At 41.4% G+C, this 21,026-nt stretch overlaps 1 protein-coding gene across 6 annotated transcripts; it reads left to right on the top strand.

Moving 5' to 3' along the window:
- The first annotated feature begins 227 nt into the window (after window positions 1-227).
- On the top strand, window positions 228-21,025 carry si:ch211-269e2.1 (cohesin subunit SA-2). 6 transcript variants are annotated; one of them, XM_052082476.1, is made up of 32 exons: window positions 228-391; window positions 3,084-3,191; window positions 3,286-3,376; window positions 4,028-4,189; window positions 4,249-4,345; window positions 4,432-4,520; window positions 4,596-4,667; window positions 5,127-5,331; window positions 6,159-6,298; window positions 6,371-6,444; window positions 6,513-6,636; window positions 6,730-6,828; window positions 7,364-7,443; window positions 7,531-7,638; window positions 7,909-8,029; window positions 8,105-8,222; window positions 8,301-8,404; window positions 8,509-8,601; window positions 8,688-8,774; window positions 9,248-9,448; window positions 9,726-9,802; window positions 9,872-9,959; window positions 10,066-10,146; window positions 10,458-10,550; window positions 10,625-10,799; window positions 18,033-18,169; window positions 18,270-18,371; window positions 18,446-18,603; window positions 18,674-18,790; window positions 19,760-19,929; window positions 20,005-20,074; window positions 20,162-21,025. In XM_052082476.1, the coding sequence occupies exons 2-32, from the start codon at window positions 3,139-3,141 to the stop codon at window positions 20,283-20,285; spliced, it is 3,510 nt and encodes a 1,169-aa protein (XP_051938436.1). In that variant the 5' UTR covers window positions 228-391; window positions 3,084-3,138; the 3' UTR covers window positions 20,286-21,025. The 6 variants fall into 6 exon arrangements, with proteins under 6 accessions (XP_051938436.1, XP_051938432.1, XP_051938433.1 ...); XM_052082472.1 differs by having other exon boundaries at window positions 18,249-18,371; XM_052082473.1 differs by having other exon boundaries at window positions 8,105-8,228.
- Window position 21,026: the final 1 nt, after the last annotated feature.

The raw sequence follows: 21,026 nt of genomic DNA, 5'->3' as shown, positions 1-21,026 counted from the left end.
AATAAAATCCATCTACCCAACTACCTACACACACTATTATTACATAATTGTATCAAGTGGGAAAAAACCTCAGAGAAATTCAAACGGTCGTCAGGAATGGAAAGGTTGCCACTCTTTCCAATGTCACCTGAATGCAGCGCAGCCCAACCAACCGGTTAAGTGGGACGAACTCGAAGAGACTGAAGTTTAGTGAAAATCCAATCACACAATTCCAGTTCAGAATTTCAGCCAATCAAAAACGTTTTGGAATTTGCGTAAACTTGACTGTGAGAGCTACGGTGAAAACAATGGAGAAAACATGCAATAATTCACTGAATAAATTCATTCTTACATATTTGTATTTTAAAATAGGACAATGATGTTCACGGAAGAATTGTCTACGACAATGACGGTAAGGACGCTGGTTGTTGCATTGTTTAGTTTGGTCTGAAAAGGCTGATTTTGTTGTTATGACTACACGATACAGTAAACAAGGGTGGATTATACTTTACATTTGGGTTTTCGGGAATTTTGTGTTTGATCCAACTGTAGTATAGCTGGTAATTGCTCCCTGCGCTTTCAAAACATCGTTCGTTATCTTGTAATTCTTATCCCTAGGGAAAGTGCTCCTTCCTTGAAGAAAGTACTTAATTTTTTTTTACCGATCAACTGAGCTTTTAATCTTATTTGTATGAGACACCTCTCGTATCTATAGATTAATACATTGTGTGCTGAACACCAAGTTATTGCATTGTATGTTTCGATTGCGTTCCACCGTAGGTGCATTGAGGACACAACGCCATCTCATAGCAATGTCAACACACGATGCAAATGCAGTACCGCAACGCCGCCACTCTGGTGCCTGGAGAATATTGATTAAAAATAAAAATGTAATTTATTTAATTATATGAAGAAAGGTTGCTTGGTACTAGGGCTGCACAATATGCAAAATATGGAAAATATGCAAAATGGAGACACTCTAAATTGTCCCAGAGTATGAGTGGTTGTTTGTCTGTCTGCCCTGCGATTGGCTGGCAACCAGTTCAGGTTGTACCCCGCCTTCTCCCCGAAGACAGCTGGGGTACGTGCCAGCATGCCCACCACCCTCACGTGGATAAGCAGTTTAGAAAATGTATGGATGAACGGCTATGTGATATTCGTGTTGAATATTGTGAAATCAATATTATTTACATATTTAGTAATGTACAGTGCCATGAAAAAGTATCCTTCCTGATTTCTGTGTTCTTTGTATATTTATCGCAGCAGACGTTTCAGTTCATCAAACCAATTTTAATATCACACAGTAACTACCCATGGTAATACAAAATATGGTTTCTAAATGCCAATTTAATTAAGGCACAAAAAAAGAATCCCGAACTACCTGTCCCCATGTAAAAAAGTAATTGCCCAACTTTGTTAAATCACAAAGTAACTATGACTAAAGACAGTTCCCATGTGAAAACTACTGTTGTCCAAAAAGAACACATAAGGCTTGTCTCACATTTGCCAAAAGACATCTTGATTATCCTCAAGACATTTGCTAAAACATTATGTGGACTGATGAACTATGTAGACTGATAATTGCACGTCTTGAAAGACGTGCGGCCCATTACATCTGGTGGAGAACTGGCACAGCATTTGATTAAAAAGAACATTATACCAACAGTGTAAAGCATGGCGGTGCCACTGTGATGCTCTGGGGCTGTTTTGCTACCTCAGGACTGAATTCTGCTGTTTATCAGCAAATCCTGAAGGAGAAGGAAAAACACACCAGCAAGTCCAGAAATCAGAAAGGGGGCAAATACTTTTTTCTTTTACTTTTTTACTGATCTCTCCCAAACCAATGAATAAAATTTAAAATGCAAACTAATATCAGTTTTTTTGAGTGAAAACTGGGCCACAGTTCCTTTAAAGTCAGAAAAAAGCATACAATTCCATATAAAACGTCTTTGTGATACGTATATTGCACGTGCCATTATTGCGATGATGATTTTTTAAAAATATATTGTGCCGCCCTAGTTGGTTCCAATCTATTTTAATCAAAAATAAAAGTTTATTGTGGGATGTGGTAGATGAGCACATACATCTTACGAAATTGGGAGTTTGATTTCATTGCTTTCTGGGTTCCCCTGCTTCCTCCCACATTCCAAAAAAAAAAAAAAATGCGTGTCAGGTTCAATAAAGACTCTAAAAATGTCTTTAGGTGTGAGTGTGAATGGTCTGCTCTATATCAGTGATTCTTAATCAGCGGAAGTCAAGTGTATGTGTTCCCATTCCCCATTTCAGTTATCACATTCATATGATTCGTGTCAACGCTTTACAACAATAACACTCTCAACCTTTTAGCATCACCAAATCATGAAAAGCCTTTGGGATGCAGTCATAATACACTGCGTATTTTTGCAAGCAATCCTGTTTGGCACTTGATTTAGGTTAGCGAGGAGGACTGCTGTCTGCCTGTTGTTTCTGTGGTTTTGTACACAAAACATCCCGACATCTAGTCATCAGTATTTAAAAAAGGGTTTCAGGGTTTGTTTGTGGAAGAAGTAAACCCAGTGAAAATGCTATAGAAATCAGCATGTATTGTATTGTATTGTATGACTGAGGTACAGTGCAAATCTGAAAAAAAAAAACGCCATGATCAACAAGCCAGATAGAGAGTATCACACTAATGTGAGCGACTTTTTGCTTTGTCACTGCTGACACAAATCTGACATTTTGAATGATTTTTTTCTGGGTGTTTAACTGCCTTGCATATATTGTACTACAGCATATTCAATTGGTTTTAGCATTTTTCAGTTATACGAAATGAAATGAGCGCCCCTCTTTTTTCAATTTTTTTTGTATGTGGCACTCAGTGGATATATTTTAGACATCCGTTTTGAGTGAATGATTGCCTAGCAGTGTTCATACAATAACATGAATTCAGTTAGGGCAGAATTACACGGGAACAGAGAGAGAAACAAATTAGTAGCATGCTTAAATGTGAATGTGAACAAATAGAGATGGAGCAGTTTGCATCATTGCAGTCTTGCAGTAATGTAGGCTTATGGCAACATGTTTATCTTGTCTAATTATTATCAACATGATTTTCTGACTTTTAGACTAAAGAGTCGCTCCCAGTAAAACAAGTCACCTGAGTGTTGTGTAAAGGAGGAGATGATACCAGACCCCGCGTCTGCAGCTGCATCCAGTGGACCCTCTGAGCTGAAGTATTGTTTTTTTTTTTTGGACATAGATAGTATGTTTCTTTCTTGGTCATTTTTTTTAAATCAATGTACAATAATGTTTCATTTTTCTTGGCAGTAAAAGCTCAAACCAGGACAAGGCAAACTCCTCAGGAGCTGTCAACAATTCCGAGGATGAGTCCGGCAATGAGAACAGACACAATAGAGGGGTAAGTTATTCATGGTGCATGACAGAAAATTGGGAAATTTGAGAAAAAGAATTATGAATAAAACATAATGCTATAGTTTCCCATGATTAATCCTTTTTTTTGGCTGCAAAAAAAATAAAAATAAATAAAAAATTGGGAAGGCCAGCAGTGCAGTATATCTGTAGGCTTTTTTACTGGGAGCATTGTCACCCCCTAACCTGAAATTTTAAGGGGCACATACTGGAAATTGACTTGCAAAGTCGATATTCCTCCCATTTATTTTAACCATATTATTGATAAAAGAGCTGAAGCATCCACACTTCAGCTCTTTGTTTGTCAAGAACAAAAAAATTATAAATCGCAGGGCACACAGAGACAAACAACCATCCGTGCTCACACTCACACCTATAGACAATTTAGAGTGTTCAATCAGCCTGCCATGCATGTTTTTGGAATGTGGGAGGAAACCCGAGTGCCCGGAGAAAACCCACACAGGGCCGGAGATAACATGCAAACTTCCCACAGGAAGGCCAGAGCCGATCGTGACCTGGCCGCACATGCAAGAACTACATTTTGGAAAATATGATTTTAAAAATGATTTGAATGACTGGAACTAGACTCAAGTCTTATTTGTAAGTTATTTCCAACTTGTGTCATTTGTGTAAACCACAGAGGCGTAGGAAAAGAACTCACGCGGAAGTGGAGAATGTCACAAGCAAAAAGACCCAAAGTCGCCGTTGCGGTGTTCGAAAGGACGTCCGTCATCGTAAACGTGGACATGCGGAGGCTGTCACTCTGTTTGACGCCATTACAAGGGGTCCAAGCGCCATGCGGGTAAGATCCACCTTTACAACATTCTGATACTTAGCCGATTCTGACTGACATCTGAGCAGGTGGTGATCGATGGCTGGACGGAGGCCTATGTGGTGGACAGAGATGCCTCCCTCCTTGACCTCATCAGATTCTTCATCCAGTGCTGTGGTTGCAAAGGTAACGTTCACACTATAATGACCATCTCTCAGCACACATGCATAATGTCAAATGTTTTATTTTATTTTATATATTTTTTTTTACAGGTGTGGTCACAGCTGAAATGTGTCACACCAAAGGCGACAGTGATGCCATGGACAAGATGGTGGACGAGTTGGTGGAGGACTCGGATGAGGTCGGAAGAAGTCATTATGTTGCATCTGTCACACAACTACTTTGTGGTAAGAGTCTACAACATTTTGTGTTTTAGGTTGCCGGTTTGCAATACAAGAAGTTTCTGGCTTTTCCATGGATTCTCACTGTCACTTGGCCCATGGATGCTGTGAGCATTATCTACTTTGCTATACAATTAATCACTCAATCAGTCAAGTCGGGAATATAAACAATGACTTACCCATCAGTAAACCACACACACACACACACACACACACACACATTTCACAAGCTGGAGGCCGCATTTTCGGCCACATGACGTCACTTTCGGCGTTACTCGACCGTACCTGGTGTCCAAATTCATACTAAGCCAGGCCAAATTTGCTACGGTTTATACGGTCCACGAGGGTGTCGTAGGACCCAGCCTGCGAATTGTCTTTCTAGAATTTGGAAACCATCTGTGGTGAAGTTGCGCCAGAAGTGACATCAAGAGCAGCCTGTGAATTTGGACATAGCTACTGCCGCATAGGGCTCAATTTGGACATTTTCATTTACCTCATTGATTAGAATGGTACTCAAAATTGTTCATGGTGAAAATGTATATACATGTGTAACACTTGCCTTGTAGGACAGCATGGAGTACCCTCTGATCCAGCCTGGACCATACGGCCGATGGTTTCACTCTGAGCTGTGTGACTTTGTGTCTGTGCTGGTTTGCCAGTGTCAACACAGCCTCATCTTTGACAGCTACTTGATTAACACGCTCATCTCCCTACTTTCCGAGCTCTCCGACTCACACATACGAGCATTCCGACACACCTGCACACTAGCAGGTAATGGCCATGCACACACACACGGACACACGCATTAACGCACGCCCACCCACCCACACACACACCCACACACACACACACACACCCACTCAAAAAGATTGGCTCGTACATTAATCCCTCTTATTGCTTAATTTCTATTTTTAAAAAAACAAGCTAAAACAACAACCAAAAAAAACATCTCCAAAGATTTTTTGGGCCCAAAAGACGGCTTACTTACCAGTTAAAAATAAGAACAAAAAATTCTCAGAATTAAAAATGCTTGTTTTACATTTCAAATATGACACTTGTGCCACAACGACAAGTCTTTAATTCAAGTTTACAGCTGACTGCACGCTCCATGCGATAAAATGATGACATAACACAGCATCAGGTAGCGATGTTTTGGTTTGCTGTGGCTTTACTTTCATGAATTTCAATGGGAGTCAGGACTCCCATCGACATTGACATACCGGTATATATTGGAAAGTAAGGTTCAGTCAAGTGTCTTTTTATAGTTTTTGGTACATGCAGAAATAACTATTTACATTCTTTCTTGAAGTTAACTGAATGCAAAACAACATATTTTTTCTACATAAACGTATCAAAACAACATACAGTGTTATCTTCACTCTTGAGGTCAAAAGGGTTTTGTGACTTCTAATGTCTTTCTTTTTCTGCGTGAGGTAGTCCAAATCGCGGTTTGCAAATTTAAGGTTGCTGACCTCTGCATTAAAATAACAGGCATATGTGCATACTTTCTCATAAAAATGTGTCAAGTCACATTTTATAAACAAAAAATCTGTCACTCCATTTTTTTCCTTTCATGCATTTTCCATCATTTTGATTAGCGGTCAAACTGCTGACCTCCCTGATGGACGTGGCTGTCAATCTGAGCCTGGCTGTTGAGAAGACTCAAAAGCTGCAGCAGGCGCAGAGGCCAAGTAGACAGAAAGCACAAGTGGAACGAGCACAACGGAAGGTGAAAGAGGTAGGAAACACAGTGCTTTCCCCTTGCCAGGATAGAAATTCCATTCAATACATCTGGGCTTTTGTCTTCAAGCTACAAGGGAAGAGGGCCGAGATCGAGAGCATGATGAACGTCATCTTTAAGGCCGTTTTTCTCAAGAGATATCGGTACAAATACTCCATGGCTCTCTGAACACACCGTTGAGAGCTAAGATAAATCTGTATGTGTGGTCCAGTGACGTGCATCCAGAAATCCGTTCCATCTGTGCGGAGGAGTTGGGCCGATGGATGAGGCTCTACAGTTCTGTGTTCCTCAATGACACTTACCTCAAATACATGGACTGGATGTCATATGACAAGGTGACAAGTTATGCTGCACACATGGCGAATGCAATTTTATATTCCTAAGAATACTGGTTTCCATTTTGTATTGTTTTGCATATTGTCCTGTAGATTCCAGATGTGCGTCTCAAGTGTGTTTTAGGCCTGCAGAGTTTATATGGAGATCCCATTGTTCTGCCTCACCTGGACCTCTTCACCAGCCGCTTCAAGGTAACCACATTCTTTTGTTAGCTTGAGATGAACTCCTAAAAAAAGTATTATTTTGAAGAAACAAAAACAATCAAGGGTAGAAAATATGAGGTTAGGGTGCAGGATTTAACTAACACAAACAAAGCCATTACCATTTAGTATTTATTTTTTACATTATGCACAACTGTCATTTATTGTGCAATAATCTATTTGTAACATGTATTTGTTACATATTTTGATGCATTTTTATGCTTTAGAAAACATTTATGCCTGAATTTTAGGGGGGCTTGGAACGGATTATGGCATTTACATGGAAAACGCGTCTTTACTCTAAACTTTTCTCGTGAAGAAATTTCTTCCAGAACAAATTAATTTTGTAAGTAGAGGTACCACTGTATATGAATAATTAATATACTGTATACATTGTATATGTAGAATATAAAAATCCCTCTTAGAGCATTTTCCATTTGAATTTTGTGGGGCGGAGTCTCCAGACGTCACGGTATGAGTAAAAAAATAAATGGCATCAGCTATGAGTATACCACCTGTCTTCCAGGACCGTATGATCTCTATGACTCTGGACAAAGACCACGAAGTGGCTTTGCAGACGATGAAGTTGCTGCTGCTTATTTCCAAGTAAGCCACCAGATCTGTGTCAACGAATTAGCCTTTTTCCTTTCATAATAGTGATTGTTACGCTTCCCTCTGTCTCTAACCCTTCAGAACACATGAAGACGCGCTCACTGCAGATGACTACAAGCCTCTCCTTCGGCTTGTTTATTCCTCTCAGCGCCCCCTTGCAGTCACAGCTGGGGAGCTGCTCTTCTTAAGGTAGACACTTTTGGGTAAAAAAAACAAACAAAAAAAATGCTTCACAATATCCTATGGGGAAATGCTGAAAGGATCTCAATGTACAATATGTACAGTATGTATATGGGAATGGTAACAATGTAAAATCATAAAGTGCAATGAAAATATTAAAAATCCTTATGAAATAAAATATATTAAAATAATGTTAATAAAATTCTAATAAGGGGAGAAACATCTTGAGTGGTTTTAGTTTGGCTAAGTCAAACTGAACATGTTTTGTGGTTGTTTCAGGGTTCTCAGCATTGATGATCCTACCGCTATCAATCAGGATGAGAGAAGTCAAGAGGAGGCTCATAAACAACACACGTTTACAAGGCTCAAGGCCCTGCTGGAATTCCACCGTGACTCTAAGGTGAAATGCTCATTCATTTCAGATGCCTGCGATTCATGTCCATGTCTTCGACACGACTAACACATCTGTTTGCAGCTCCACAACCATGTGGTCTACCTCGTGGACAGCCTATGGGACTGCAGTGGAGCTCTGCTAAAGGACTGGCCCACCATCACGTCTTTACTGTTGCATGAACCTTCCAGTCCTTTGCCGGGTACAGGTTGGGAGGATTTGCTTGTTCTTGTTGGATCTTTTCTTTTTTTCAAGCAAATTGACTACGACTTGTTTTTAGGCCTCACTAGGGAGGATGAAGCGGTGCTAGTGGAGCTCATGTTAGCCTCTGTGCGTCAGGCATCGGAAGGACCAGTGCTGGCTGGGAGGAATGGTGCAAAGAAGGTCGGTGATTTTGTCAGGGTGGGGGACAAAAATGATTTGAATCAGGAAACTGGTTTTAATTTGAGAAGGCAAACGGAATCATTATTGTCTATCTTTGCTACCAGATGTTGAGTTCCAGAGAGAAGAAAGTTCAGGTAGATGACTGCACAAAGCTGACGCAGCATTTCCTCACGGTGCTTCCACACTTACTAGCCAAGGTATCCTTTGCCTTTAACTGCCTGCCACTCATCGTTGTAAATTTTCGATGTCATGATGATTGAATGACACCTAAGACCACTTTAAGTTTTCAGGTCGCTGGGATATTGTTGCCTCCTTGATGAGGATTCCTCAGTACTTTCTGCCAGAGAGCCCCGAGGCCAAGAACACACAGGTCAGCAGTCCGGCCCGCTGTTTTTCCGCTTCGTGAAGTCATGAAGTTATACAGGAAGTTTTAATGATGTCGGTTTGTCTGTCAGTCAACAGGATTGAGGAAAACTACATTAATTTTTATTAAACCTGTATTGTTGATATTTACACAAGCAGTGTCAAGGCTTACTTGTGAATTCAGCGCCCAACGGCGATTTCATTTAGCAACTTCAAATTTGGTAGGTGCGTCTATCATGAGTAAAATAAGTGTGCTAACAAGTACCTGTACATGCAGAGGAAGTAGCTTGTTTTGATATAGAGTAGGTGTTTTGGGATTATGTTGGCCATTTCCAGGGGTCCATCATACGTTGTCCAATCACTACTGCGACCAAATTTAAAAGAATTTCAATGTTTGTCATTGCGCAGAAATGAAACATAAAACTTTAATAAAGCTACACAGTTCATTGATTTTGGATGCCGACCTCTCCTCCTTCTCAGTTGGTCTCCAGACTGTTATCGGAAATTCGAGCAGTTCTGGAGGTCCACTCAGATGCAGCCGTCCTGGAGGCGGCGTCTCGCACATTCCTTAGTCTGTGTGGAGAGGAGACCACCTGGGGCTCCATGGCCCGGCCTGTCAGAGATTCCATGGTCCAGGGTTGGGTGGATCACCTGAAAGGCCTGCTGACCAACTCCTTCGTGGTGAGTTTCCAACAGGGCCAATCTTCAAACCGTAAGGATTTCTGTCATATTGGCAGAACAAGAACCCCAATGAGTTGTCAAATCATGAGGTAATTGTTTTTTTTCTCAGCATTCTTGCAGCATTCGAGCTTAAGTTAGTTCCATCCAGTCCCATAGAAAGGACCCTATTTTTTTGTTGTTGTTATTGTTTTTTATTATTATTTTTTACTATAACCAGTCCAAGATGTTTGCTCGACGGGAATAGGTTGCATGCAAACATTAAAGCTCTGTTCTTCAGGGGGCCATCTTTTCTGCTGATCAGGAGCAAAGTGGAGACCTATATGTCACTCTGAAGAAAGTCAGCGCTTTTCACAAGTAAGTTGTTCAAAACAAATAGAATCCACGTTCTGATCTTCCACTGATATTGCTTCTGCGTTCTGACAGCTGTCACGATCTGTCCGGCTGGAATCTGTTCGACCTGCTCTTGCCTCTTCTGCCCGTAGAGGGCAGCCAGGAGGGGGCGCCACCTGAGGTTATTAACGTTACTTTTGGGATTTTAAGATTTTAAATATTTGAAAATGACTGTTTATATTAATCGGCAAGAAAAGAGCAATTATTATTGTTATTTTTTTTGACAGGTGTTAAAAGAAGTGTTACAATGTCTGTCTTACTGTGTTTTCTGGTCACTGAGCACAAGCAGTGAAATTCTGACCTCCAGGGTGAGTTATTGCAATATACACAAATGTTCAGAGAAATGTGATTCAGAAATGTGATTAATAAGCTCATAATTCTCAGTTCCGATGTGTTTTTTTATAATAAGAGAGTTCCGTAGCTAAATAAGCCTAAGAATAGAAACACAATAGCTCACAGTGCAGTTCATCACCACTGCATAGAACTAGAATAATGAACATTTTTTAAAATTACAGTCAAACTAAGCCTTGTTTGTCTTTGTAAAGGCTCAATTTATATGTGTTATTAAATGTTGTAATGAGTGTTTATCACAAATATGTGTTTTTGTGTGTTTTATTAGGACAAGGCTGTGTCCCTGAGGCTTCAGTTGCGTGTGTTCTGTGAGGCAAGTCATCGTTGTCTCTCCCACTCCAATCGCAGCGTCAGGCAGCAGGTACAGAGTGTCATTCTTACAAAGAGTAATCAACTCACTCCTCAATCAACTACCTCTTTTTTCTCTCATTTCAGGCATTCCTTGGTGTGTCTGACATCCTGACTGCCCACTCCTACCAGCAACAAGTGTGGCATCCCACCTCCTGGGGCCCCCTGCCCTACACGCCCACGCCCAAACTACAGATGGCGCTGTTGAACTTTGTGTGCAAGAACGTCTTTTCAGGGCCAGATGGTGACCACGAATGCAAAGGTGAGAGCTTCCACATTGAATAGTTGTCATTGTCGGTCTAGTGACTTCAACCACAGCGGTGAAACACAGACAAATGAAAGGGATGTCTTACTGCTTGCTTGCTTGCTTATTCAACTAGGGTTTTATTCCATCCCATTTCAGCAGCAGTTTTCTATGTGTCAAACACAGCACGATTCTGGTTCTGAAATGTTCTGAAGTTCCTCCAAAAATACATTGAATTCGTTTACTCCTCAAGTCCTCTGTGGTTGGCAGCTGATGCAAAGTTTTAGCTTTGCACAAGTCGCTGGTGCATTGTCAACATCGGTCATTTCATTTCTATTAAATCTTAAAAAAAAACGGATCTATTTTAAAATTGAAATACAACAGTTCATTGTCTTTTTTGGGGGGAGAATAACCAAAATAAAAGTCATAGAAACATGGACTGTTATAAGAGAATAATAATTATTGTATGATATTGTACATGCATAAATGTTTTCTCTGTACAACTTGTCTATTATAAATTATAACGAGACCAAAGAATAGCAAGACAGCACTTCAAAACACTCCAACAATAAAATTAATATTAAAAGAATGAATCTTTAAAAACATTTTCCTGTGGAACAAGTCCAAATAACATTTTGAAATAAAGAGTAAAAGTTGTTGAAAATGACGTAATGATGTAGGACACATCTCGCACACCAGGTGGCGCACTCACTCTTTAAGTCGTATGGCGGCATGAAACACGGAGTGCAACTCATTTCTCCACGAGTGCAAAAGTAGAGTGAAACCATGTTTCTTTTGTTACGAAAATAAAGTCAAGCATCTAAAGGTTGTGTGATATTTTGGTGTGGATATTTTAAGATGAACAAAACAGCATTAGCTTGTAAATCTCAAAAGGAGGTAGGAATTAAATTCCTTCAGTGTTTTTTAATAACTGGATAACACCGAATGAACTATCACATCCAAATATGGTGGAGAGAGCAGGCGAGTCAATAAGGAGTACAGTGGGAAGCTTTTCAATGTTCAAAGCTATTATTGCACCTAAAAAGCACCTAAAAGCTGTTGTTTTATGGGATTAGCCTGCGAGCACTTTGGGTTTTATGGACACTTGTTCTTGTGTGAGAGATCACGGTGAGGCGAAAGCATCAAGTGTTTTCAGTCTCTGTTTTTTTTTCCGTGGGAAAAATCCAATCAACTCTGGCTCACCTCCTCGCTGGTTTTATTGGCCTCGCTGCCGATTGAAGCCACATGCTGTCGTCGCAAAGATCCTCTCGTCTTATGTTTGATGTTGCACCTGCTGAAACCATTGTGTCGAGGCGCGTCCCGTCGTTGCCTCCCCGAGCAAGTGGAGAAAAGGATAAAGTACAAATACTGTGACACCTTGCCTTGCGAGCAAAAACATAGCAAAAGAGCAGGCAACCTGGGCAATTGCCTGGGCCCCCCCAAGCCAAAGGGGGAATTAGGATTGTTGATATTGGCCCACAACAAAACACCGACACTGTTTTGGAAACTTAAGCGAGAAGGTGTTGAGAATCTCCCTGCATTGGGCCCCTGACTAATGATTGTTGGCTGATGGCTAGCTAGAAGTGGGCCCACAGAGATAGCTCATGTTGCTTCATGTTATCAACACAACTGGAAACTCCCATAGACATGCCGGGACCAGCAACTAACAGGCTTGTTATTGTTTTTTGGGGGAGTCTCCATGGTCTTTCTTGCCTGAGGCTTTCAGGAGGTCTAGAAACATCCTTGCTATCTCATGAATTTTCCAAGCTCAGCAGAGGTTGACATGATGGAATTAGTGGTCAAGTCAACCACTGTTGCGCTCATGATTGAGTGACATCTTGGGGTCTTGGAGGGTGAAAGCACTGGGACGGCAGTGACATGGATGAACATGAACTAGTGAGCAGCGACAACAGCAACACATTTGGAGACTATTTTTCTCTTATTAGCGTTAACTGAATTAGCCTTTTTTGGGGTATTACTCGTATTACAAAGTTCTCAAAGTGATGAGCACGTTTTGATATAGTAGCATAAAAGTTGCTAGATAGTTTTTGGGCCTGCTGCAAAAACAGAGTAACATGGCTGAACACGATGAATGAAAAAAAAAAATACAGACGGCACCTCAGAGCCGCACACAAGACAATTGGCCATCCCACATATATGAATTCACTGCAGTGGAAAAACGTTCTTGTCTGGAAATAAGATTTTTGAATACAGCGAAACCCCTCTAGAACGAAACCTACATGGGCGAAAATACCCCTTATGTGAAAAAAATCTTCATGCATTAACACCATTCCCATTCTACCGCCCCCCATATGATGAAAAAAAAACCCTGTTGCGCTATACGAAATCATTTTCTCTGCTCCAGCCTCGCGAAGAGATTCACTACAACGAAGTCTAATCCAACAGCGACCTCTCCTGCTTCGTTCGGAAACGGCAACAGCAACCACCACACTGATTTACATAGTGGACTATGTTTAGTTCGGTCACAGCTGCGAGTTTCCTGAACGCAACATACTCATAGCTGCTCTGCCATTGGCTGACCGAGCATCATCCTGGCCTCCGATTGGCATAGAGGGACCTCACTGTCTATGTTTGGAGATACTGAAGCTAGCTACAATACAATACAATACATGCTGATTTATATAGCGCTTTCACAACAGCAGCAGCTGTAACAAAGCGTTTTCCGTAAAAGATACAGCGGAATGCATCCGATTAGCTGCTCAGAGTAAAATGCTTATGGCTCGACGGACATTCAAATAAACAAACGTTTCCTCGTATTACAAGTAAAGTAAAGTAAAGCGTTTTCAAGGAAAACGCTTTACTTGTGATCATGCTAAAAAACTCACGCTAACTGGAGCACTAATGAGAAAGAAGCGCTCCAGTTAGTGTAAGGTTTTTAGCCTTCGATAGTTAACTATGGCCACCGAGGACTACGAAGTGAAAGTTCATTGCATGACTGTCTTGGTTGGCGATGGAGGGGAGGTCCAGTTAGATGCAGTGAGATGGTGGAAAGAAAAGCCACGGGGTCCAGGAAGTATTTGTTATTGTTAGATTCAGACGCGCATGGACGTTGCATTGCTAAAATGGCTACAAAACGGACCTTTGGATGCCAAGCAGCTAAGACAAGAAGAGCTCTGATGCTGGAAGAGAGGGTAAAAGCGATCAAAATGAAAGACGGAGCAAGCAAAATAAAATACATTATCCAAGAAATTGATGTAAGTGAAAGTGAATGCTGATCGTAAATTTCGCAATTTCTTTCCCTTTTTTTCTTTCTACACTGACAATGTGACGAGTCAAATAAGTGTGTGCTCATACTTATGCACTATTGGAATAAAAATAGAGTACACATACGTTTGTGTGTGTGTGGGTGTGTGTGTATGTGTGTGTGTTTACATCTGAGATCAAATTTGCTGCAGTGGAAAACCCCCTGTTGTGAAATATTTCTTGCTGCAAACATGATTTCGTTGTAGAGGAGTTTCACTGTACCACATTTATCTACTGCATTTAATTTGTTGTTGTTGAACTGCAAACAACATGACATGATTGTCAAAAAAGAAGTGGCTTGCCGTGGCTGCTGTACAGTCGCAATATTATAGTATAATAATCATAAAAAAACTGTGATTGGCTGGCAACCGATTCAGGGTGTCCCTGACCTACTGCCCGAAGACAGCGGGGATAGGCTCCAGGATCCCCCCCCCCCCCCCACCCTAGTGAGGATGAAGCGGTTCGGAAGATGAATGAATAATAATAATAATGATAACAATAATAATCCTTATTACTGTTATGACAATAATGGTTGACAATAAAAAGAAGCAGTGTGGATATTTTTGAGAGGCTGTTGGGAATGATTGCCTGTTCACTGGATATGGGGATTTCCACTTCAGAGACTCGCCATGCTTTTCACAGGGTACCCACGGGTCCTTAAAGTTCATAAAAATCCATTAAAAAAGAACTTGTAAAATTATGTTCTTAATCTTCCTTAATTTTCAGGGAAAGCTTCGAAAATCAATAAAAATACTTAAAATTAAATTAAATTGGTGTTGATTTTATTTGTGTACAGTATGTCATTTTACCCACCCTTCCCCTGTGTGGCTTTCTGTTCATGAAATCCACCATGAATCCCCTGCTGAATGGAGAAAACCTGAAAAATGGCTAAATTAGCCCTCAAAAGTCCTTAAAAGGTCCATATAGAAAAAGCAAGTGGAAGAGTTGGAACCCTGCAGTCGACATTGTCCCAAGGTGTCAGTGTGCGCACGAAGAGGACAAGAAAATGAATGGCCACACATTTTTGGAAAACTGCACAGGCACAGGTAGAACGTGCAACTTCACATGAGCCAGAGCTGGGAATTGAACCCTGCATGTCCGCAGCACAACACCAACGCACTAACCATTCGACTACCAGGCATGGAATGAATACTCTGTGTTCCTTGGTGTGAGTGTGAGCGCATAGTAGAGGATCAGAAAATGGACAGCCATGAATGTTTATGAAAAGACACAGGACGGCTGGAATCAAACCCTGCACCTTCGCAGTGCAATGCCAACGCACAAACCAATCAACTACCAGTCACGTGATGAACAAACATTTTACATTTTCCAGAGGTGTGAGTGTGAGTGCGGAAAAGCGTAACAGAAAATGCATGGCCACACACATTTTAGAGAAGACAGAGGAAGGACAGAGGTGGATTCGAACCCTGCACCTTCACAGTGCAAAGCCGACGCACTAACAATTTGACTACCAGGGAGGTCATGTTCATTTTACATTGCGTCTATATAAGACCATTTTTTGAAATGTGAGCGCATGGATAGTAAGGCTTTTTTTGTTAAGTATTTTTTACGGATAGAACGCATTTTTCACAACAACAAAAAAAGACCATGTATAGTAAGGCGTCTTCAGCCGAAAAAAATGACCGTGTATAGCAAAGGTGTTTTTAGCACAAAAAAAAGGTCCATGTATAGTAAGGTGTTTTTAACCACCAAAAAACGACCTTGTACAGCAAGGTGTTTTTAGCCGAAAAAAAGGACCATGCCGTTTTTAGCCCCCCCAAAAAACAACCATGTAGAATATACAGTATAGTAAGGCGTTTTTAGCCGAAAATAACGATCATGTTTAGGAAGGCGTTTTTTAGCCGAAAACAACGACCAAGTACAAGTATAGTAAGGAATTTTGACCATGTGTCCTATACAGCTGAAAAAACATAAGGCGGTATTGGCCGAAAAAAATGACCATGTACAGTAAGGCATTTTGGGCCGAAAAAAACCTGACCATGTATATTAAGGCGTTTTTGACTGAAAAAAATGACCATGTATGGTAAGACTTTTTATGCCGAAAAAAAATACTACAATGTATCCTATACAGCTGAAAAAACTACCATGTATAGTAAGGCGTTTTGGGCGGAAAAACAACAACCATGAAAAGTAAGGCGTTTTGTGCCGAAAAAACCCACCATGTATCGGAAGGCGTTTTGGGCCGAAAAAAAACACCATGTTTAGTAAGGCGTTTTTGGCGGAAAAACAACAACCATGAATAGAAGCGGTTTTGTCCGAAAAAAACGACCATGTATTGGAAGGCGTTTTTGGCCCCCAAAAAACGACCATGTACAAGTAAGGCATTTTTAGTAGAAAAAAACTACCATGTATAGGAAGGTGTTTTGTGCCGAAAAAACCGACCATGTGTCGTCAGGCATTTTTAGCCGAAAAAAATGACCATGTATAGTCAGGCGTTTTGTGTCGATCAAACCGACCATGTATCGTAAGGCGTTTTGTGCCGAAAAAAACAACCATGTTTAGAAGGAGTTTTTGGCGGGGAAAAAAACGACCTCAGGCATTTTGTGCTGTTAAAAAACCCCAAAATAAAACGACCATGAGTAGTAAGGCGTTTTTGGCTGAAAAAAACGATCATGTATAGTAAGGCGTTTTGAGCCGAAAAAAAAACAATGTATAGTCAGGCATTTTGTGCCGAAAAAAAACGAACATGTATAGTAAGGCATTTTTAGCCGAAAAAAATGACCATGTATAGTCAGGCGTTTTGTTTCGAACAAACCGACCATGTATCGAAAAAAACAACCATGTATAGTAAGGCGTTTTAGGCAGAAAAAAACGACCATGTACAGGAAGGCGTTTTAAGCCGAAACAAACGACCATGAATAGTAAGGTGTTTTGGGCTGAAAAAAAATGACCATATATAGCAGTGTTGTGTCCAAGGACAGGTGAACCAAGGCCAAGGCCAAGGACTTGACCGGATGAAATTCGGACTTTGGACACGCCTGCTATAGACGGTCGTTTTTTGGGGGGCTAAAAACACCTTACTCTACATGGTCGTTTTTTTCGTCTAAAAACGACTCATCGTTCACTTCAAAGAGCCGAAATCCTCAGGCCTGCTCCTGAATTATTTAAATTTTTGCAACATTTGTTTATAATTGGTATATGTTGTTGTTTGTGTTATTATCATATGCAATTGAATAAGTAGACCATTTCAGAATTCGAAATTTGGGACTCTCTCAATGCATAATAGTACTCATACTTTTCTGATCAGTGAGTCCCCGGGACTTGCTGCCGGTAAACTGAAATATTATCACTGCAGAGATACCGCTTTTTCTGCACTCAGTGATTGACTTCTATGCAAAGTCATTTCTCAACTTGTCTTCCGTGCCATGTCATGTCTGTTGAGTGTTGATTTACTTAATATGAAGAAACTACTGCACTAAAACATTAATTCATAAATGTATATCATATGCTTTTTTGTTTTTCTCAGTATAAATAACACGTACCCTGACTGTTCTACGCTTTGAATAAAAACACCTCATTCAAGCGTTAGGAAGTGCAAGGGTTATGACGGAGGGATGTTGCAAATCATGAAGATCTGCCAAGTGGTATGAAAGCATTGTTTTATACATGTCCTCGGCTAGGCCTCAGCTTCAAAATCAGTTCTTGGTCCCTGGCCTTGGACGCAAGTCCTTGGTCCTTGGCCTTGGCCTCGGAAAATTTCTCAAGTCCTTGGCTTTGGCCTTGCCTCGGAGTCAAGTCCTTGGCCTTGGCCTTGCCTCGGAAAATGTTCCAAGTCCTTGGCCTTGGCCTCGGAGTCAAGTCCTTGGCCTCAGGTTGCCGGTCCTTGGACACAACACTGCCTTCCTGGTTCCCACTCTGCTTTTCCCGCCATCTCTGATCAGTTCAAATGAAAAAAACACTCTATAGAGTGTGAGAACTTTTGCTACCATTTTTAACGTCTCTTCTCCTCTACATGGTCCCACTCAGCCTGCCGGCACTCCGAGGAGGACAAGATGGAGGAGCTTCACAGAAGAAGAAGCATGCTGGCTGCCTACTGCAAACTCATCCTACACGGCGTGCTCGAGACAAGTATGGCAGCGGACATTTTTACCTTCTATGTCAAGGTATATTGTCATTAAATCATCCATTAAAACTAAAAAGACAGATCGTAATGGTTATTCTTTTCTTCTCGCTATGTTGGAGTGTTGTAACCTTGTGCTTCAGTATCAGAACGACTTAGGTGACATCATCAAGGAGACCATACACAGGAGCAGACTTATTGATAAGTTCGAGAGCACTCGTACGCTGGTGCTATCTTTACAACAGGTAAGTGCACTTTCATGAACTTAACTATGAACGACTGAAGATGCATTTATTGTTTTCTCTTGTGTCCTGACTAGTCGTTTGTGCGTCTGAAGCGTGAGCAGGAGGCTGGAGGATTGCCTCACGTCCAGCAGGGAGTTCAGACTTTCAGCAGCATCAAGGAGCTGGCCAAACGCTTCGCCCTCACCTTTGGTGATCTCGTCAAGTTTCGCCAGTGCCTCGTCCTCATCCACAGGTCGGCGATTGGACTTGCCTGTCTGCACTGTTACTTCTTGTGACTGAAGTGTGTGCTTTACTTTTTGCAGGAGTGGCATCGAATTTGCCTTCCAGGACTTTGAAAGTTCCACACCTACGTTCCTGTCCTACTTGAGCATCCTGGCCGAGTTCTCTAGCAAGCTACTCAAACCGGACAAGAGGACAGTGTGAGTGTTCCCGTGCAATATTGTCAAAGTGCTGTACATAAGTAGCGTTTTGCCACCATCTTCTGGCAAGGAACTATGGTGTAGTAAGCTGAGGAGTTTCATTGATACAAGAGCAGCACTTTGCCACCATCTTATGCCCCTGAACTATGTTTAGGTAAGTTGAAGAGTTTCATTAACATATAAGTAGCGCATTGCCGTCATCATGTGTCAAGAAACTCTTGGAGTAAGTGAAGGAGTTTCATTAAGATATAAGTAGTGCTTTGCTGATATCGTGTGTCAACAAACTGTTGAGGTGGAGGGATTTCATTAAGACAAAAGTAGTGCTCATCCACCATCTTGTGCCAAGATATTTTAAGACAACAGTAGTGCTTTGATGCAGTCTTGTTTCAAGGAACTGTTGAGGACTTTCAGGAAGACAAAAGTAGTGCTTTGCTGTCATCTCGTGCCAAGGAAACTTTGAAGTAAATTCAGGAGTTTCATGAAGTTAAAATGAGTGTCACAATCTGGTGCAAAGGAACTATGATGAAGTGAGTTTCATTAAGACAAGAGTGGTGCTTTGCTGCAGTCTTGTGCCATGGAACTAGGGTGACGTAAGTTGAGGATTTTCATGAGGATAAATATGGTGCTTAGTTGCCGTCTTGTGCCAAGGTACTAATTTGAAGTAAATTGAAGAGTTTCTTATACACATGACAAATTACAAACATTAGTCAACTCAAGTCACACTTACTTACATCGCCCTTAATCACAAACAGTCTCAAAGGGCTTCACATGCGCACAGTTGGCAAGTATTCGTAACGTCACCTGACTGTAATGCCCCAGGGGGTAAACACACCAAAAAAACATCTTGGGAAAACTGAGAAACGACGGGGATGGGTAAAACTATAAAACACAAGCTTTATCTAGTCATTTTTGACATGGTCCTCCTTGATCACAGATTTTAACCTACTCTGTGTGTGTGTGCGCATGCAGGTTAGCTTACTTACAGAAGCACACCTCTGATCAAGCAGCGGACCTCACGGAGGAGCGCTGGCAGCCACTCGTCTTCTACCGCGGCTCCCTCTTGGCCGAAGGAGACGATGCCGCCTCCCACGGCAGCTCCGACAGGAAGCAGCCTGGACGCTCAAAGAGCAAACTGGAAGGTGGACTGACCAGATGACATTTAGGGATAATTCTTGGAACGGACATTTATGCCTGACCCCCTTACCCCCACCCAGGTTCCAAGTCTTTCGGACCACTGAGTCCCACTGAGCCCCAAGTTGGAAAAGTTCACCGATCAAGCCCCAGGTGAGGATCAGGAACTTGTATGTTAATTTTTTTTCCTCTCACCTTTTCGCAATTTGGATCTTACCTGTTACTTCCTGTGATACTCAGCAACAAGACCACCCATGCGCAGGAACATCTCGTGAAAAGACCCCCAAGCCAAGGAACAGTCAACACCGAGGCAGGTGATGATGACGACCATGCCGATGAAGATGCTGTAGAAGTTGAGCTCTGACATGGTTTTGGTCCTCTCATTTAAACTTTGACAGGCCGAAATATTGTATTTTTCAATCAACTTTCCTCATAAAAATTCCACGTTTCTTCTTCTAATATTATGCCTAAATCCTCCTAAAAGAAATCCATTATTCAACTTTTGTTCCCGCAAACCTCTGTGTGGTCCTATCCAACTCCATTTGAAGTTGAGCAAGACCAATTCAAATTCCAGTTTAGTGGTGTACCACAGGGCTCAGTACTAGGCAATACTTTCAAAAAGGTGCATTATCGATCATGTCCAGCTCCAGGCCTGGAGGGCCACTATCCTGCCTATTTTCCAGCTCTCCCGCCTGCGACACACCTGATTCAGATGATCAGCTCATCGGCCAGCTCTGAAGCAGCATTAGACTGATCCTGATGATTTGAATCAGGTGTGCTTCTCCTGGGAGAGCTGGAAAACAGGCAGGACAGCGGCCCTTGAGGACCGACTTTAGACACCCCTGTTATAGAATATATTTGTCAAGTTTGATTCACTCTACAGTGAACCCCCGCATACTTTGTTCGGCTCCGATAGAGATTTGGGGTGTGAAAACAAAAAAAGTTTTCCTCAATGCATTTTTTTTACAATTTTCACTATTTGCAGGCCAGCCTGGCTTCTTTCCCCTATTTTGAGGGGCCTACTGTATTATCCTTCCTGCACACCATTGCTCCTGGTGGGTGCTTACGAAATTAATGGTATCATATTTAAATAAAAAACAAAAAG

Source organism: Hippocampus zosterae, chromosome 12 (genome assembly GCF_025434085.1).
Source record: "Hippocampus zosterae strain Florida chromosome 12, ASM2543408v3, whole genome shotgun sequence".
Lineage (NCBI taxonomy): Eukaryota > Metazoa > Chordata > Actinopteri > Syngnathiformes > Syngnathidae > Hippocampus > Hippocampus zosterae.
Note: the sequence above shows the minus strand (reverse complement) of the source record. Positions and strands in the feature narration are given on the sequence as shown.

What these genes read in the sequence shown, in the direction of transcription:
- si:ch211-269e2.1 (XM_052082471.1), top strand. Translation starts at nt 3,139, where the DNA reads ATGATACCAGACCCCGCGTCTGCAGCTGCATCCAGTGGACCCTCTGAG. An exon ending in AGAACAGACACAATAGAGGG is followed by an intron (nt 3,377 to 4,027) that starts GTAAGTTATTCA and finishes TGTAAACCACAG; the next exon opens with AGGCGTAGGAAAAGAACTCA. An exon ending in GTTCACCGATCAAGCCCCAG is followed by an intron (nt 20,075 to 20,161) that starts GTGAGGATCAGG and finishes TGTGATACTCAG; the next exon opens with CAACAAGACCACCCATGCGC.